The following is a 16,852-nucleotide window of genomic DNA, read 5'->3' on the forward strand; positions in this document are numbered from 1 at the left end:
GGCCCAGGAGTTCAAGACCAGCGTGGGCAACACAGCTAGACCCTGTCTCAAAAAAGAAAAATTCAATACCTGAAGTCTAACGAGACTCTGAGTCCTGATTATCAATTGTCAACAAAACTGTTTCTGTCTCACAGAACCACAACAGGCAGGCAAACACAGAACCATCCTATTTTCTTCCTATTTTCATCCTACTTCTGTGGACACAGTTCATATCTCTCCTGAGGGTGTAGCCCTTTGAGTGCCCTTGTTCCAGTTCCCGATTCACGTGGGTCCAGGGAGGCCTCGTCTCCTTTCCCATGTAAGTGCGGAGACTTAAATCCCGAGGCTCCGGACCAACATTCTCCCGGGCTGCTGCCCTTTGGCTCTTACACTTCAAGACCTGGTTTTCAGTCTTCTGTTTGTCTCTGGTTCCTGTCACATCCCTGACCTCCTTGTGAGCTCAGCAGTGCCTCAAAAGTTTGTTGTTTCTATCTTGTGCTCACAAGTTCTGTTCTGGGAGGCTTTTGGGGTTAGACCATCACAGGTAAAGACAGAAGTGGAAATCTACTTTTGCACTATTTCTAAGATCAATTTCTAGGCTTGTTTTCAGAACATTTGCCATCCCTCTCTGCTCTGGTTTGAATAATTGTCCCCTCCAAAATTCATATTGAAGTTTGATTGTCATTGTGATGATCTTAAGAGGTGGAACCTCTGAGAGGCAATTCAGCCACGAGGACTTTGCCCTTCTGAATGGGCTGGTGCTGTTATGGGAGTGGGCTTCTTATAAAAGGGTGCGTTCAGCACCCTTTGCTTTCTCTCTCTCTTTGCCCTTCTGCTGCTCTGCGATGTGAAGATGCAACAAGAAGGCCCTCACCAGATGCAGCCCCTTGAGGTTGAACTTCCCAGCCTCCAGAACCATAAGCCAACAAGCTTCTGTAAACTATAAGTTACCCACTCTGTAGTAGTCTGTTATAGCAGCACAGAATGGATGAAGACGTCCTCTGTATCATTTTGCAATCCTACAAGAAAGGTGTTCTTTTGTACTCATTTCATCCCTGGCTAAACTGGACTCTGGAGGGCTAAAGTAACAAGGCAGGTCTGTCTGCTTCCAGAGGACCTGTCCTACAGTGGCGGTTCTGGGCTCCCCTGGGCTTTGTGGCACTTTACAGCTTGCAGTCATCCTGCAAGGTAGATGTTACTTCTCTTCCCATCTTAGGGCTGAAAAACCAAGCCTTTATAGCAGTTATACAAGTTATGTGGCAGTTTTCAGCAATTGTATTAAAAATATTTTAGGTAGACAATATGGTGTATATACCAGTCAGCCTTAAAAAGGAAGACAAGGCTGCCATATATGACAATATGGATGAACCAGAAGGACGTTATGTGAAAAACCCAGGCACAGAAAGACAAATGCTGCATGATCTCACTTACAGGTGAAATCTAGAAAAGTTGAACTCACAGAAGCAGAGGGTAGAATGGTGTTTATCTGGGGCTGGGGCTGGGCAGTGATGTTGGTCAAGGGATACATTTGAGTTACATTGGAGGAATATGTTCTACGGATCTATAGTAGGACATGATGACTATAGTTAGTAACAATATATCGTGTGCTGGAAAATTGCTGAGAGTAGATTTTAAGTGTTCTCACCACACCAAAAAACAACAAGTATATGAGTTAATGCATGTTAATTAACTTGATTTAGCCATTCCACAATGTATACGTTTTAAAACAAGTTGTAAACAATAAATATATACAATTATTATTTGCCAATTAAAATATATACATTTAAAAATATTTTAGATATTTGTCCATTTTTGTTTCAAGTTTACTTGTTGGTCATTTTATTGTTAAAAAATTCTTGGTTGTTTTTGGCTGGGCGCAGTGGCTCATGCCTGTAGTGGCTCATGCCTGTAATCTCAGCACTTTGGGAGGCTGAGGCAGGTGAATCACCTGAGGGTCAGGAGTTCGATACCAGCCTGACCAACACAGTGAAACCCCATCTCTACTAAAAATACATAAAATTAGCTGGACGTGGTGATGGGTGTTCTACAATTCCAGCTACTCGGGAGGCTGAAACAGGAGAATCGCTTGAACCTGGGAGGCAGAGGTTGTACTGAGCTGAGATGCACCATTGCACTCCAGCCTGGGCAACAAGAGCGAAACTCTGTCTCAAAATAAATAAATAAATAAAAATGATTTTTTTTTTTTCTGTGTGTACATGACTGACAACACCAGTGGTTTCCTTTAATACCTCATCAATGTTCCCAGGCACTTTTTGTATTTGAGGTATGTGAAGTGATAGGGTGGCTCTTGTCTTGAGTGTGATACTGAACACACCAACTGATAAAATGGGGGCCTTTGGCTGCACGCCAGACACTCTGGGTAGTGATGAGCTCGCCCCCGACTCTGTGCCAGAAATCAGAACGGTGGTCCAGGAGAGTTGGCAGAAAGAGGAGGAACCAGACGCAGTGATCTACCTGGTTTGTCCTGGTGTCAAGTAAGTTGGAGTTTTTCTTTCACACATGGCTGGCACACAGGAGCACTCATAAATACCCGAGTTGAGTAATATAGTCCATTGATGTGGAGTCGCATGAAGCAGCATTCGTCTATCCAAAATGCCGATGCTTCTTTAGAGTGGACTGAGTTTTCCCCCAATACTAGGTTGTCCCACGCGATGGACAAAAATACCCCGTGTGGGAATGGAAGCTGGCCGGGGGGAACCTAGTGCCCAGGCCTCTGGCATCCCCACCAAGGTGACTCTCCAGCAGCTCCTAGGATAGCCCATCTGTGTAGGGCAAATGCCACGGGACCCTCCTGTGTGCAGGCACATGACAGGCCCAGGCACAGGGAGGCAGATGGGCAGGCACAAGAGCAGCCAAACACTGACCCTGGAGGGCGGTGGTCATCTGCTCATCATGGGAAGGACTAGAGGTGGGAGAGGCAGGCAGCACCCACTGGGGTTGGGACGAGCTGTGCACACGGCTGGGTGCACACAAAACTGAGGCTTCTTTGTGAGCAACACAGTCACATTTAGGTGTAGGAATCTTGGCTGGAGTTGCCTAACGTGGGGAGCAGACAGCTCTGCAGCCAGAACCACAGCTGGAGAAGCACTTGGAACAAGCCAGGGGAGTGGGACGGGCCAGGGTCATATAAGAGTCGTGATAACACACTGACAAGTTGTGCAGAGGGACACTGTGCAGACGGAGGCCATGGGGCGTTCTGATGGGGAAGACGACGGATCCCTGGCTGGCATCCGTCTCCGTTCTTAGTTGCCTGTGGAATTCCGGAGAGCTCTGCTCCAGCTACACTGGACATAAAAGTGCGCAGGAAATGGATCCTGGAGAGGAACTGCTCTTGTGGACTGAGCTTGCTGCTCATGGCAGCCTCACCTACAGGACCCAAAGCCTTATGTGATGTTTGCTGGACACTCAGCCACGTGGCTGCCTGTTGAGCTCTGCAAGTCCACGTGGGAGCCAGGAATTTCTCCCCAGAAGCCTCTCCATTTTATTCACCAACGCCCAGTAAATCACAACCTGACTTGCTGCAGAGGATGGAGTGCCTAGGACCCGTCTGTCCCCAGCTTCTCTGGGGAAAGAGGGGGTGGCACGTCCCTGCTGCCTTCTCCTGGGCTGGCTGTCCATGCCGAGCAGACAGGAAAGCCCAGTGTGGTCCCTGCTTGTGCACCCCACCAACCACATCGTCCCTTCCCGGCAGCCTCACCTAGGCCCCTTCATCTGCGACCCCTTGTCCCCTGCACCGATGTCTGGCCTTGCAGGTTGCTGCTCATTTTTCTGGAATTTTCTTAGATCTCTGCAGGGCTGCCCCTCCCCCTACAAGGGCTCCACACGTATTCCCTTCTTCATGACTCCCACTGGGCTTCCCCGACAGGGCCTCACCCTCCCCAAAGCTCTGGTGACACCTGCCAGGTTTCCTCCAGGCCACAGCTGGGCAGCCCGGTCTTAGAACAGAAAGCGGTACGCATGGCAGGCCCGACTGAGGACCCAGCACTGTCAGTGGGGACAGACGTCTTCCCAGGCCTCGAAGGGCAGACATGGGCTTCTCAGGGCAGCCTAGGACGCGTCCTCACGAACCACGGCGAAACTAGAGCAGGTGTCTCTCTTGGATAGGAGTCTGTATCATTCCGTCTCCAGGCTGTCTGTGGTTTCTGAAATGCAACTATCTGATCATTCCAGTGTGCTCAGAGTAGCCACGCGCAGAGGCCCTCCCCACGGGGTGGATGGAAGCGTCCACTCGAGGCGCCAGGAATATCCCTGGGCCCCTCGGGAGAGTCTGCAGGGGCAGCCCCTGGGTGAGCAGGCCCCGTGCGGCCTCTCCCTGAAGGGACTTTCGGGCCCTTCCCGGTCGGGGCGTCTCCGGCAGCGGGCAGCAGCAGAGCTGAGCTGCCTGGAGGTTGGTTGGCTACAAACCCTACTCTTGTTAAAGGAAAAACGGGGTCGGGAAGGGGGTTCTCCAGCCCTGAACTTCCCGGGCCGGGGACAGCGCGCTGGGCCGGGCAGGACGCGGCCCCTCCCGGAGTCAGGGTCCCCGCGGCTGGGGACGCACTGGGGCGGGCGCGCTTCTCCTCCCGGGGCCCCATGTGCGGCCGGCTCTTGGACGGTAAATCAGGGCTCGGATGGGGGCGATGGGGGAAACCCGCGGCCTAGGTCCCCCTGGCCAGCCCCGGGGACAGCGGCACCGCAAGGACAAGCTCTTCGTAGGCGCACGGGCCAGGCCGCAGGGCCAGAAGCGAGCGCGGGAGGGCGGCGGCTGGCGGGGCGGGAAGGGAGCGGGGCAGCCGCGGCGCGGAGGAGCGCCATTTACGTTCGGGTCCGTTCCGGGCGCTGACGTGGGCGACCCTGCCTCGGCTTCCGGGCCCGGCGCCGACCCGTAGGGGGCCTCGGGGCGGGCGGCGCTCCCGCCAGCGGTGCAGAGCCTGTCCCGACCCTGCCCGCCTTCCTCGGGGACAGGCGGTTTAGAACGTGCGGAACACCGGGCCTCGGGCTTCCACCGGGCTGCAGTCCCGGAAGCTTCCCGCCAGGCTCCCGCCCCGCCCCGCCCCGCAGCCGCGCCCGGCCGGGCGGGCCCTGAGCCGCCCGCGTGAGTCCGTGCGCCGCCCGCGCCGGGAACCAGGAGACCAACCGCGAGGCCCCGCCCGCGCGCGCCGCCGTGTCCCCGCCCGCGCGGTCGTCGGAGCGCGGCTCAGCGGCGCGGCGGAGGCTCGGCACGGCGGCGGCCAGGCGCAGGCGGGCGGGCGGAGCAGCGGACGGCACCGAGGCCGCCCCACGCGCCGGACTCGCGGCGGCGCAGCGCGCCGGAGTGGTCGGGGCCCGCGGCCGCTCGCGCCTCTCGATGGGCAGCTCGCACTTGCTCAACAAGGGCCTGCCGCTCGGTAAGGCCGCGCGCGCGCGCGCGTTTCCGGCCGCGGGCGGGGGCGGGGCGGGGCGGGGGCCGCGCGGGTGGGGGGCGCGGGGGCGGGCCGAGCGCGCGCCCGCGGGCCGCCGGCTTTGTGTGCGAGTGCGCGTGCGCGCCGGCGTCCGCGCGTGGCCGCGGTCGGGGGCGGGACGGCGGCAAGTGTCGTGCGCATGCGCGGGCCACTGCGTGTGAGCGAGCGCCGCCGTCTGCCCTCCCCGCCCGCGGCCCGCGCAGGTGACACAAAGGGGCCTGTGGGCCTCCAGGCTGCACCACCGACCCCAGCCCCGTGGGACCCGGGACGGCACCCCGAGTCCCGATCCCCGGCCGCTACCCCGTCCCCGGTCACGACCCCGCGGCTGGGCCTGCGGAACGGGGATGGGAGCTGCGCCGTGCGCCGTGCGCAGCTAGGGGTGTTCTGGGCGCGCGCTCCCGGGCCACTCGCGGGAGCGCGCCCCCTCCCGCCCTGAGGCCGCCGGCGACCGCGGCCGCGCTCTGTGGGGGAAGGGGATGGGGCCCGGGCGCCGGGTCTGACCGTGGAGGAGGCCGCCGCCCTCAGACCGAGCCCAAAGCGCAGCCCCAGGCGGTGACGCGGGAGGGCCCCGGGGTTCTCCGCTCCCGCGAACTCCGCGAGGTCCTGGACCGGCCCGGCGCCCCCACCTGCCCCTGCCTGTGCCGGCCCAGGTCCCGGGGCGCCTTCCTCGCGGGCTGCGGCCGCGGAAGCAGGGAGCACGGGCGGACGCCGGGCTCACGGCCATCGCCATCTTGCAGCGCCCGCGTCCTGGGCCGGCCCGGGCCGCTCCGCGGAGCGTCTCTCTGCCTCGACCCCGCTGCAGAGGCAGAGCCCGCGCGCCTGATCCCCGGGCCAAGGCTGGAGCGTGCTCTGGCGGCCTCCAAGGGCGCCGGTGTCCAGAAGCCCGGGCGGGGCCAGAGCCCTTTTGCTGTAGTCTCCGCGATTGCCGGGACGGAATTCCCATCCAGTGGGGAAAAGGGAAGGCGGTCGCGCCCTTTCCGGTGCCCTGAGTGGGGAGGTGAAACCCTGAGAGTTGGGGCTAGAGGGCCCGGAGCCAGGGCCGAGGCGGCGGGTGCGCAGGGTGCTCCGTGGAGCCCGAGCACCACCCCGCAAGTCCTCTCCAGCGTTTCTGTAGGAGCTCGGCAGGGAGCACACGTCCCTGGGGAAGAAAACGGCGCTGGTGGCTGGGCCCGCGCCGCGGGCGTCCTCGCTAAGCTCCTAGCGGGTGGCCTGTGCGCGTCTGTGTACTCGTCTGTGCTTGGGGCAGGGTTGGGGCAGTACCGTGGGGTAACTATTTGCCGTTGCAGCTGAGGATGACAGCTGCGGTTTGGGGGTCCCTCGTTCTGTGTCCTGGAACTTTGTAGGGCGTGGCTCTGCCCTGGGCCTCAGCACCAGGTCTCCCCTGCCTGCCCAGGCCTGGCCACCTCCCTCTGGGGTCTGGGTTTGGCTCCTGGTTGGCACTGTCAGCTCTGCAGACGCGTTTTGCCCTCTGTGATGCTGTCGCCCATCTTTGAGCACTTGCTTCCATGCTGGCGTCCTCTGCAGAGCTCTGGGAGGGACATGCAGTGGGGGCTGCAGTCTGTTCACTGCCCGGGCTGCCTCGTCCGCCTGCCTGGCCATTTTTGAAGTGTCTGCCAGTGTCCGCAACATGCACTTCGTCCTGTTAGCCTTGACCAGGGCAGCTGTTAGTTCTGAGAGGTGGACATGTGGTTGGGAATGTCAGTGAGTAGGATCTTCCCTTCTACACACTTGTCATTAACCTGAGAACATGCCAGTGGGGGAGGGGAGATTTGGCCCGGGGTGCACAGGACTGTGGGCTGGTCCTGTCCCTCTGCTGAGTGGGATGAGCCTTGGCCCAGCCCTGTGGACTTGGCGCAGAACCGACCCCAGCCACGTCCTGGGGGGATTGGAGGTGCTGGCCGGTCCTGTCTGCCTCCTCCAAGGGCTGGGAGCCCCCCACTCTTTGGACATTTGTAGTGTAAGGTTCCATTATCCAGCAGACAGCCACTGTTAACAGTCACTCTGTTAATAAATTTTTTTAGAGGAACCCTGGACAGAAGTAGTCACGCTCTTCAGGAAGTGGGCCCCAGGCTCGAGAGGCCCAGTCTCTTCCTTTAGGGCTCAGAGGTGGCTGTTCAGCCACACCTGGCTCCCCAGCAGCCTGGCAGTTTTTCTTCTCTGCCTGTAACTAGCCCTTTCAACTTCCTGTAGCCAGTGCCCCCAGAGTGTGACCTGGTCTGAGTTGATGGTGGCGTCCCTGAGCCAAGAGGTGTACGGCTGGTACCACTAGTGTTGCTGAGAACCCTTTAGGCAGCGCTCTGTGCCCGGATGTGCCCTGGCACTCCCCATGCAGTGCCCAAGTCAAAGGCATGTGCCCTGTGAGGTGTTTACCCAGGTGACTCTCCTTCTAGAAGGACTTCATGTTTTCCACTCCACTCAGGGCTGGAGAGGGCTCCGTCCGGGTGGTGCTGACGGTGCAGGCCTGGCTCAGGGCCCAGGGGTGGCCAGGAGGTGGTGGAGGCAGCAGGTGGTGTCCTCCGGGTTCTGTGGTTGAACTGCATCGCCCGAGGGAACGCTGGTCAGAGTACCGGGGTCCTCTGGTGGTCGCTGGATTTTGGTCGTTGTGGGTAAGAGCTCTGTGCTGGGAGTGTCTGCCCCCCAGGTCCTCCATTGTCAGCTGCAGTGGCCAGGGCCCACTACTCTCCCCCACACTGGGTCGGGGTAACCCACAAGATGCCACCTGCGTCACTGACCGTCCCTTCCAGAAGCTCATCCAGCCACACACTCCATGTGGTATCTCCCACGAGGAAGCGTTCACTTTTTTCCTGTAAAGTCAGAAATCTCTTCGGTGGCCTTTTGTCAAGCCAAACATTAACCTTGAGTTGTCTCTCTGGGTGGCCCCAGGCGGTGCCAGTTCTTATGGGCGTTGAAGGAGAGTGAGGATGGCCCTGAGGGAAGCCCAGTTGGTTTGGATGGGGAAGGAGTTGGGGCTATGGCCCTGAGAGAGGTGTGGGTGGCGTTGGGACCAGGCCCCTTCTGACCCTCCCCTGGCACCACCAGCAACTCCCCAGGCCTGGTGTGGCCCATGCCACCCTGCCTGCCTGTGCCACCCTGCCTACCCATGCCACCCTGCCCGCCCATGCACCCTGCCCCGCCACCCGTGTCACCCTGCCCACCCGTGTCACCCTGACCTGCCGCCCATCTGTGGTGTGAGGGCTGCTGGGCTGCCCTGTCTGCATGGCTGGAGTGAGCCTCAGAGGTGTCCGAGGCTGCCTCTCAAGTTGTGTCGTGTGTAGAAAGTCCTGTTGAGAGGGAGAGGAAGGGGTGTAGCCCTGATATCCCACGCGTGGTAGGAGCCGGGAAGGTGATGTTCTGGGGGTCCTGGAGCTCATAGGGTATGTGCATGTGCTCGTGCTCCCTGAATAAACGGGGAAACGTACGGCTCCACGGGTGTCCTGGAGAGGAATCTTGCTGGCAAATCTGTGCCTTTGATTGCAGCCCCTACGCTGTGTCCTCTGAGCTGTGATGCGGCCCCGCAGGCCTTGTGGAGTACCGTGGCTCCCTGGCTCCTAGGGATGCTGCCGTCGGAGGTGCTGTAACGGCTCGTGGATGACTTGGGCGGTGTCTGTCTGGGGCGCTGTCGTCGAAGGAGCTGTGGGTGACAGGCAGTGTCTGAGGGAGGTTCTGGTGGCCCCATGCTGTCAGCCCAGTGGCTCCACGCTGCTGTGTAGTCCCTCTTGGGGGCCTGCCTTCTCTGCCGTTGAAGGGCAGGGGCTCAGTTCCCTCTGGGTGGCAGGTGGCTGTATCTCAGGACCGGAAGGCTCCAGGTTAGGCTGTGCACAGCTTTCGTTCATGTCAGCTCCTGGCTGGGCAGCACAGGGGCCTCCAGGCCTGGACAGCCAAAGGGGGCATCTCACCAACGCCCAAATGGCTGTGCTGGGGACTTATGGCAGGACAACTTTGTCATGAGATGGCCACTCGAGCCTGAAGTAATCAGGGCTTACGGGGACAGGGCAGGGTGAGGGCCAGTGAGACCGCCCAACCTGAGGGTGCGCTTCTGGTGGTTGGGGAGCTCCTTCCTGGGCAGCGGCTTTAGGGGCTGCTGTGGAGAGGGGAAAGAAGATGGGGTTGGTGAGGAGGGGCTTTTGGGACACAGTGTCCTGGTAGAGGCTGTGGGGGAGGGGAGCAGACCGATTGGCCCAGCAGGGCTGGCCAGTGGAGGGATGTGGAGGGTTGGTGGCTGCCGAGCCTGGGTCTGAGCAAGCGGGGATGGGGACCAGGTGCTGAGGCTGGGGAAGGAACGGGGGCAGCCGCTTAGTCATGGCAGATCTTGGGGTCCCCTGGGACTTCCTGGGAACCCCAGTGCCCAGAGACCCGCTGTGGCTGTCTGGCGGGGGGGGCAGGTCCCAGCCTGTGGTGACCCCCAATGTGCCAGGGCAACCCTGGTCCCTCTCCAGAGTGGACCGATGCCCAGCACACACGTGGTTCAGGGCCGAGTGGGCAGGTATGGCCAACAGGAGGGAGGACCCAGCAAGCAGCTGGTGATGTGTGTCCAGAGATAGGGTATTGACATGTGGCCAAGAGGCTCTGGGGTCATCGGGCCGCCACCGTGCAGCCCCCACCCCAGGACTTGATGGCTCCAGAGAACCTGGGGGCTGCTGCCCTCACCTCACCCCGATTTTCTTTAAATGAATTTTTATTTTAGAACAGTCTTAGCTTTATAGGAAAATAGGAAGCTAGCACAAGCTTCCCACGTGCGCTGCACTCACTTCCCTCATGAGTCTGTTGAGTGCTTTCTTATAACGTAAGGTTAAGTGTCTGCAGGGTGAGAACCTGGAGACTGTCCTTGTGTTGCTGTGCTGAGAGCCGTGTGTGGCTGTGAGTTTTTGATGAGGAAAAGCAGTGTGGGTCCTGGGTTTGGACAGCACAGGCCCCTCTGGGAGCCGAGTGCCTTCACCTCGGAGCGTGTGGGGGAGGTACAGAGCTGGAGCCCTTGACCCTGACCGGCCAGCCAGGAAGGCCGTAGGAGGTCAGCCCCCTGGTGTGAGGTGCCCAGGGCCTCCGGCATCACCCTGGGTGGGGGTTCCAGGACTCGGACTGCTGGCTGTCAGTGGGGCAGGTGTGGCCCAGCAGGGGGCTGCTTTGTGGGTGCACTGTGGCCCCAGGATGGTGCAGATGGTGGGCAGACTTGCCCCAGGGCTGTTTCTGAGACAGAGGCCCCTGGAGGAGAACCAGGTGCTGGGCCTCAGGTGTCTGTCCTGAACTGGGGCAGCCTTGGAACAAGGAGCCGCAGGAGGTCCCTGTGGCATGGGGCCCTGGCAGGGCCACCCCGGGGAGTGCAGGGCCACAGGAGTCCTGCCGCAGGTTCCTCGGCTCGGGAGCTCACGGCCTCCTCACTGCAGAGTCCTTTCAGGAGGGCCAGGGTGGCCTTCCCACGTCTGCTTCCTCCTCAGAGACACAGGTGTGGGTACGTACTGGCCAGTATTGATAAGCATTGAGTGGTATTGATGGGTGTCAATGAGCCTCCAGAAGCAGCGGCCGACGCCGTGCTGCTGTGGGCAGTATCGATGAGTACTGGCTGGTGTTGATGAGTTTGACTGGGCGTGGGTGGCGTGGTGCTTTCCCCCCTGGCCAGGCTGGTTCGTGGGTGAAGTGTGACATTCAGGTGGTTTTCTCCTGTCCTTTTAGTTTCTGTTTTTATGGAGGATCCGGGTGCCACGGGGGGATCTGGCCTTCAGGGCAGGAGGCTGCAGCGCAGGTCAGGGGGGGCCCAGACGCAGGCAATGGGGTCCCACTCCACAGTGTTGCTCTTGGGGCCTCCATCGGGAGCCCCATACAGCACCTGCCGTGAGGAGTGGTGTTGGGGACCCTGGATGGGAGCTGTGTGCGTGGGGCTACACCTCAGCCCCTGTGATGGTGTCTCTGGAAGCTGGAGGCGGTCGGCCTGTGTGTGTGAATCCTGCAGAGGGAATTGAGGGGCGGAGATTTGTCTGCGAGGCCTCTGGCAGGGGCGGCCTTACAGCGCACCACCAGGGTCTTAGGCTTGGCTGAGTGGCCCCTCCTAGCCTGGCAGGCAGTCGTCTCTGCCCATGCCTGCCACGCTGCTGGGCTAGTGGTGGCTGGCTCCTGTCCTGGTTAGCCTGATGTCAGCTGCACGTTGGGGTCAGCCCCTGTGCCTGTGTCTTCATGCCAGAGCAGGGGTCAGGTGTGGGTGGCTCAGTGACACCCTCCCGAGGGCTGGGCAATCGGGTGCACTCCCAGCACCCTCTACCTTGCAGGGCTGCATTCCTGGAAGGCTTGGCCCCCTCAGGGCCTGTGCACCCTGCCCCTGTGCATTCGGCCATCAGGGTTCATGCCCTCAGCTTCCCACCAGGCCCTGGTCGTAGCGGTCAGGAAGAGCTGAGCCGTGCTTTTGGGAGAATCGAGGGAATGTCACTGGGATGCACCAAGGGTCAGTGGTGGAGCCGGCGTGGCCCAGGGCAGGCAGTACCAGGCCTTATGCTGGAAAGCCAGCAGCTCCTCTCCCAGTGGCTCCTGGGAAGTTCTACGTCCTTGCCTGGTCACAGAGGCCCAGGAATCGGTAACATGAGATAGAAGCTTTTCCAGAACAGGAGGCAGAGCCCTTCCGCAGTTTCCCTGCTCACAGCACACACCCTGTGCTCTCTGCCCCCTGGTTTTTGGACACTGGGGACATCTGGGTGCGGCTAGAGCCTGTGGGGGTGGCCGCAGCCCTGGGGGAGCTATTCCCAAGAGTCAGCCTAGGGGCCACTGGGGCCCAGCCTCGGGCCTGGCACTGTGACCTTGGGGTGAGCGCCCCACGTGTGTGCGGCAGGAGCCGGGGCCCCTGGCTGGCAGCAGGCTCCCAAGTCCAGGTAGGTCCCAGACAGCAGCCCCAGGTGTGGCAGATGCAGTGAGGTCCACTTCTGAGGCGTTCCCTGGAGTCTGTGAGTTCTGGTCGGATCTTCGATGGCATTTTAATGTGTCTCTTGTGTTTGATTTTTAGTAAGACTTTGACCCCGACGCAGGCTTCAGTGATTGCCGTGGATCAGAAGCCTGAGCGCTTTGGCTCGAGACAATTAAGGACGTGGGATGAGGCTCCGAGACAGGACGCGGTTCTGCCTGGGGATCCTGAAGATAAAAAGCTTTGAAAAGTCGAATTCATGGTCGTGGAAGCTGAGGCCATATTAAGAGATGTCAGGTTGGTAGGAGTTCCTGGCTTCGGTGGCAGGGGAAGCCAGCCGGTCTCTTTGCGACCGTGTGGAGGAGGCACTGCCTCGGGTCAAGTCGAGGGCCCTGGGCTGTGCAGGCGTCGGGCCTGACTGCTGCCACCTGGCCCCAAGTGTGCTCTGGGCGAGGACGGGTGTCCCTCGAGGGAGCGCTTCCTGCACACCTGGCGGCAGAGCACAGCTGTTCAGGCCTTTCCATGGTGTCTGCTGTCTGTTTCTGTCGGATAGTGTCCGAGAGGCACGGAGGGCCTCCACGTGGAGGCCGCCAGCAGGAGGGCAGAGCCCCACATGGAACCCTGGAAATCTCAGGTGTCCACCCGGCTGCCCAAGAGCAGGGCTGCGGCCCCTGTGGAGCTGTTCCTTGTGGTTGATCTGTGTTCTCTGGCCCGGAAGTGCGTGCAGCTAGAAACAGCCTTGGGCTGGGGGGTTGCTGTGAAGCCTGCTTCAGCACAGGCCGTGTGAATGTGAAGCCTCCTGAGTATGTCCCCAAGCCCGCATAGGGGGCTGTTCAGGGGAACCCTGGCACGGTGGTCGGGGGCAGCTCGTGGGTGATGTGAGAAGGCACCTTGGGTGCCTGAACCTAATGGGGCCTCGTGTCTCCACCTGCTCCTCCCTCACCACCGTTCCGCTAAGGAACCCGGCTCCCACGCACCCAGCACCCGGGAGTCCCCACAGGCAGTTCCAACGAGGGACCCGGTTCCCACTCACCCAGCAGCCGGGAGTCCCCCCAGGCCGTTCTGATGAGGAACCCGGCTCCCACTGCTCCAGCACACGGGAGTCCCCCCAGGCAATTCCGACGCAGCCGAGTGGTCTGCAGTGGTCCTGCATGTCCACGCCTTACTTGTCAGAAGTGAAATCCAAGGACGCTGAGAGCGGGTGTCTGTCCGCTTACTCAGAAACAGCAACGTAAACCTTTCCTCTCATGAGAAGTAGTCACCACGCACAGTGGGGAGGAAGGCCGTGTGCAGAGGGAGGCCACGTACAGTGTCGCTGGGCGGCTGCCTGTGGTGCTCGTGGGCAGCTGCGGTCCGGAGGGAATGAAGGAAAGGTGAACCAGGACGCGGTTTTGACCGTGCAGACCCCATGCTCGGGGTCTGGGCAGGTCCTGGTGCCTTTCCTGTCTTGAAGGCAAGTGGGCAGAACGGCCAGTGGCTCCTCCGAGGACGCTGGGGTGCGAGGACCTTGTGGGAGGGTCATGGGCCCAGCCGTACTGGGAGCCCTTGGCTTTGGGGTGGTCAGTGGAGACCCATGCCCTGTCCCCTGCAGGCACATGCTGCAGGCCCACTGCATCCGTGGGCTGTCCACCAGGGCGTTTCTTTTCTCTGCCGTGGGTTCCAAGAGGCACTTCCCTGCTTCCTGGATACTGGCAGCTCGGTGGCCTCTACTCACCAGCAGGTGGATGGGGTGGGAGACTGAGCTGAGCGTGCTTATGGCTGCGGCCACTGGGGAGCCTCCTGGGTCACTGTTTCTTCGGTTCTGTCCTGCACCTCCCCTCGTGCTGGCCGAACAGTTCTGGAGGCTGCTTGGTCTCCTGGGGCCGGTCTTTAGGGGTGGACCGGCTGGGCCCTGGCCCCAGCTCTGCCTCTGCCCAGCTGCCATGGGCCTGACGGTGGCCCTGCCTGGTGCTCCCTGCCTATCACGGGGCCGTTGGGCGGTACCTGGAAGCTGCCATGCTTCTGTGACGCCTCAGAGCCCTTATTTCTGCACTTGGTCTCAATGAAGCTTAGTTGTGTCATACGCAAAAGGAATGGGTGTTAATGATCTTTAATCATCTCGTTCTGGGAAGGTCAGGGGCACAGAGTGGACTTTAATAGGTTTTAACCCTTTTCTTCCGTTGTTCTGTTTCCTTTCCCTTCAAATCTATAAATGGAAGTGATGCCAGGCAGAGTGTGGGGGGCGTCCCACATGAAACACTGGTGACCCCGTCAGGGATTCTGGGCAGCCACGCGGTAGCCCAGGCAGGAAAGGGACAACCGTATTCCCAGAGGCCCATGCTGCCATCTGTGTTCTCCAGTGTCCTGGGTCCCTCCTGTCCCCCCGCCTCACGGAGCTGCCCTGGGGTCTCGGAGGGTCTGGGAGGGTCTTGGAGGGCCTGGGAGGGTCTGGAGGTTCCTTGGGGGGTCTCGGAGGGTCTTGAAGTGCCTCGGAGGGTCTCAGAGGGCCTGGGAAGGTCGCAGAGGGTCTGGGAGGATCTCAGAGAGTCTGGGAGGGTCTCGGGGTCTCAGAGGGGCCTTGGAGGGTCTGGGAGGGTCTCGGGGTCTTGGAGGGTCTGGGAGGGTCTTGGAGGCCCTGCGCCCAAGGAGGATGGTGGTGGGTGTCTGCAGTCTGTGTCCACTCGAGTCGGCGAGCTGAGGCACACATGAGTCTGTCTTTCCCGTGGATTTTTGATTTACTTTTTACAAATAGCAAAACATACAGGATAGAAACCGCCGGGGGTCAGCCCGCGCTGGCCCGTGCATGGTGGGTGGCGTGGAGTGGGCTGTGGCCACAGGGCCGCAGTGATGCGAAGCTAAGCCCTTGCCTCTGTCTTGCAGGCGTCCGACCTCCAATCATGAATGGGCCCCTGCACCCGCGGCCCCTGGTGGCGCTCCTGGACGGCCGGGACTGCACAGTGGAGATGCCCATCCTGAAGGACGTGGCCACTGTGGCCTTCTGCGACGCGCAGTCCACGCAGGAGATCCACGAGAAGGTACCACCACGTGCTGGCGTGGGGCTGGAAGAACCACACGCTGGAGGGGAGTGGGGAAGGATGGGAGCACAGCAAGCCCAGGCCGAAGCGGGTCTGTGTGCCACTGGGGCAGGAGCAGCCTCTGTCCCAGTCGCCCCATGCCATCGGGAGGTGGACACGAGGTTTCTCCTGAGCCCCACTGGGAGGTGGACACGGAGTTTCTCCTGCTCTCCATCGGGAGGTGGACACGGGGTTTCTCCTGCTCTCCATCGGGAAGTGGACACGGGGTTTCTCCTGCTCTCCATCGGGAGGTGGACACGGGGTTTCTCCTGCTCTCCATCGGGAGGCGGACACGGGGTTTGCCCTGAGCTCCATCGGGAGGCGGACACGGGGTTTCTCCTGCTCTCCATCGGGAGGCGGACACGGGGTTTGCCCTGAGCTCCATCGGGAGGCGGACACGGGGTTTCTCCTGCTCTCCATCGGGAGGTGGACACGGGGTTTGCCCTGAGCTCCATCGGGAGGCGGACACGGGGTTTCTCCTGCTCTCCATCGGGAGGTGGACACGGGGTTTGCCCTGAACTCCATCGGGAGGCGGACACGGGGTTTCTCCTGCTCTCCATCGGGAGGTGGACACGGGGTTTGCCCTGAGCTCCATCGGGAGGTGGACACGGGGTTTCTCCTGCTCTCCATCGGGAGGTGGACACGGGGTTTGCCCTGAGCTCCATCGGGAGGTGGACACGGGGTTTCTCCTGCTCTCCATCGGGAGGTGGACACGGGGTTTGCCCTGAGCTCCATCGGGAGGTGGACACGGGGTTTCTCCTGCTCTCCATCGGGAGGTGGACACGGGGTTTCTCCTGCTCTCCATCGGGAAGTGGACACGGCGTTTCTCCTGCTCTCCATCGGGAGGTGGACACGGGGTTTCTCCTGCTCTCCATCGGGAGGTGGACACGGGGTTTGCCCTGAGCTCCATCGGGAGGTGGACACGGGGTTTCTCCTGCTCTCCATCGGGAAGTGGGTACCGGGTTTGCCCTTGCGCCCCACTGGGAAGTGGACACGGGGTTCCCCTTGCGCCCCACTGGGAGGTGGACACGGGGTCTCCCTTGCGCCCCACTGGGAGGTGGACACGGGGTTTCCCTTGCGCCCCACTGGGAAGTGGGCACCGGGTTTGCCCTGTGGCTTCTTGATGCGTTTTCAGTTTTTCCCAGGAAGCAGGTCCTTTTGTGGCGGGGGTGGAGTGAGGTGCTTCCCCCCGCCCCAGTTGCACAGCGGTCTCGTCATTGCCCACGACCCGGCTGTGGTCCAGCAATGGGCGGCCTTTGGGCAGCTCTCCTGATTCATGTTTGCTCAGGAGCTCCACAGGCTCCTCCGTGATGGGGGCTGGGTCGGTCCGGCTCCTCGTAGCCAGGGATCCGTGATTCAGAGCAGCTTTTTCCTGAAGACAGATGAAGAGCTGGGCCCGCAGGAGCTCACGGGATAGGGCCAGGCCCAGGCTGCAACCCGGAGAGGCCCGGAGCCTGCAGGAATGGACGAGCCTTGCCAACTCTGGCCTGGGGCGTTGG

At 60.8% G+C, this 16,852-nt stretch overlaps 1 protein-coding gene and 1 pseudogene across 8 annotated transcripts in view; one reads left to right on the plus strand and one right to left on the minus strand.

The window, feature by feature from the left end:
- Positions 1-2,632: 2,632 nt before the first annotated feature.
- On the minus strand, positions 2,633-5,122 carry LOC115894212 (annotated as a pseudogene).
- Positions 5,123-5,156: 34 nt separating this feature from the next.
- CTBP1 (C-terminal binding protein 1) overlaps positions 5,157-16,852 on the plus strand; it is a 36,988-nt gene continuing 25,292 nt past the window's right edge. For 2 of the 8 annotated variants that reach the window (XR_004054236.1, XM_030920636.1), the window contains exons 1-2: positions 5,179-5,366; positions 15,160-15,314. Coding sequence is in view for 7 of the 8 variants with exons in the window: in XM_030920636.1 (XP_030776496.1) it covers positions 5,327-5,366; positions 15,160-15,314 (195 nt within the window). In the remaining variant the exon portion in view is untranslated. The other 6 variants (XM_030920679.1, XM_030920642.1, XM_030920668.1 and 3 more) reach the window with 6 other exon arrangements.

Source organism: Rhinopithecus roxellana, chromosome 2, assembly GCF_007565055.1.
Source record: "Rhinopithecus roxellana isolate Shanxi Qingling chromosome 2, ASM756505v1, whole genome shotgun sequence".
NCBI lineage: Eukaryota > Metazoa > Chordata > Mammalia > Primates > Cercopithecidae > Rhinopithecus > Rhinopithecus roxellana.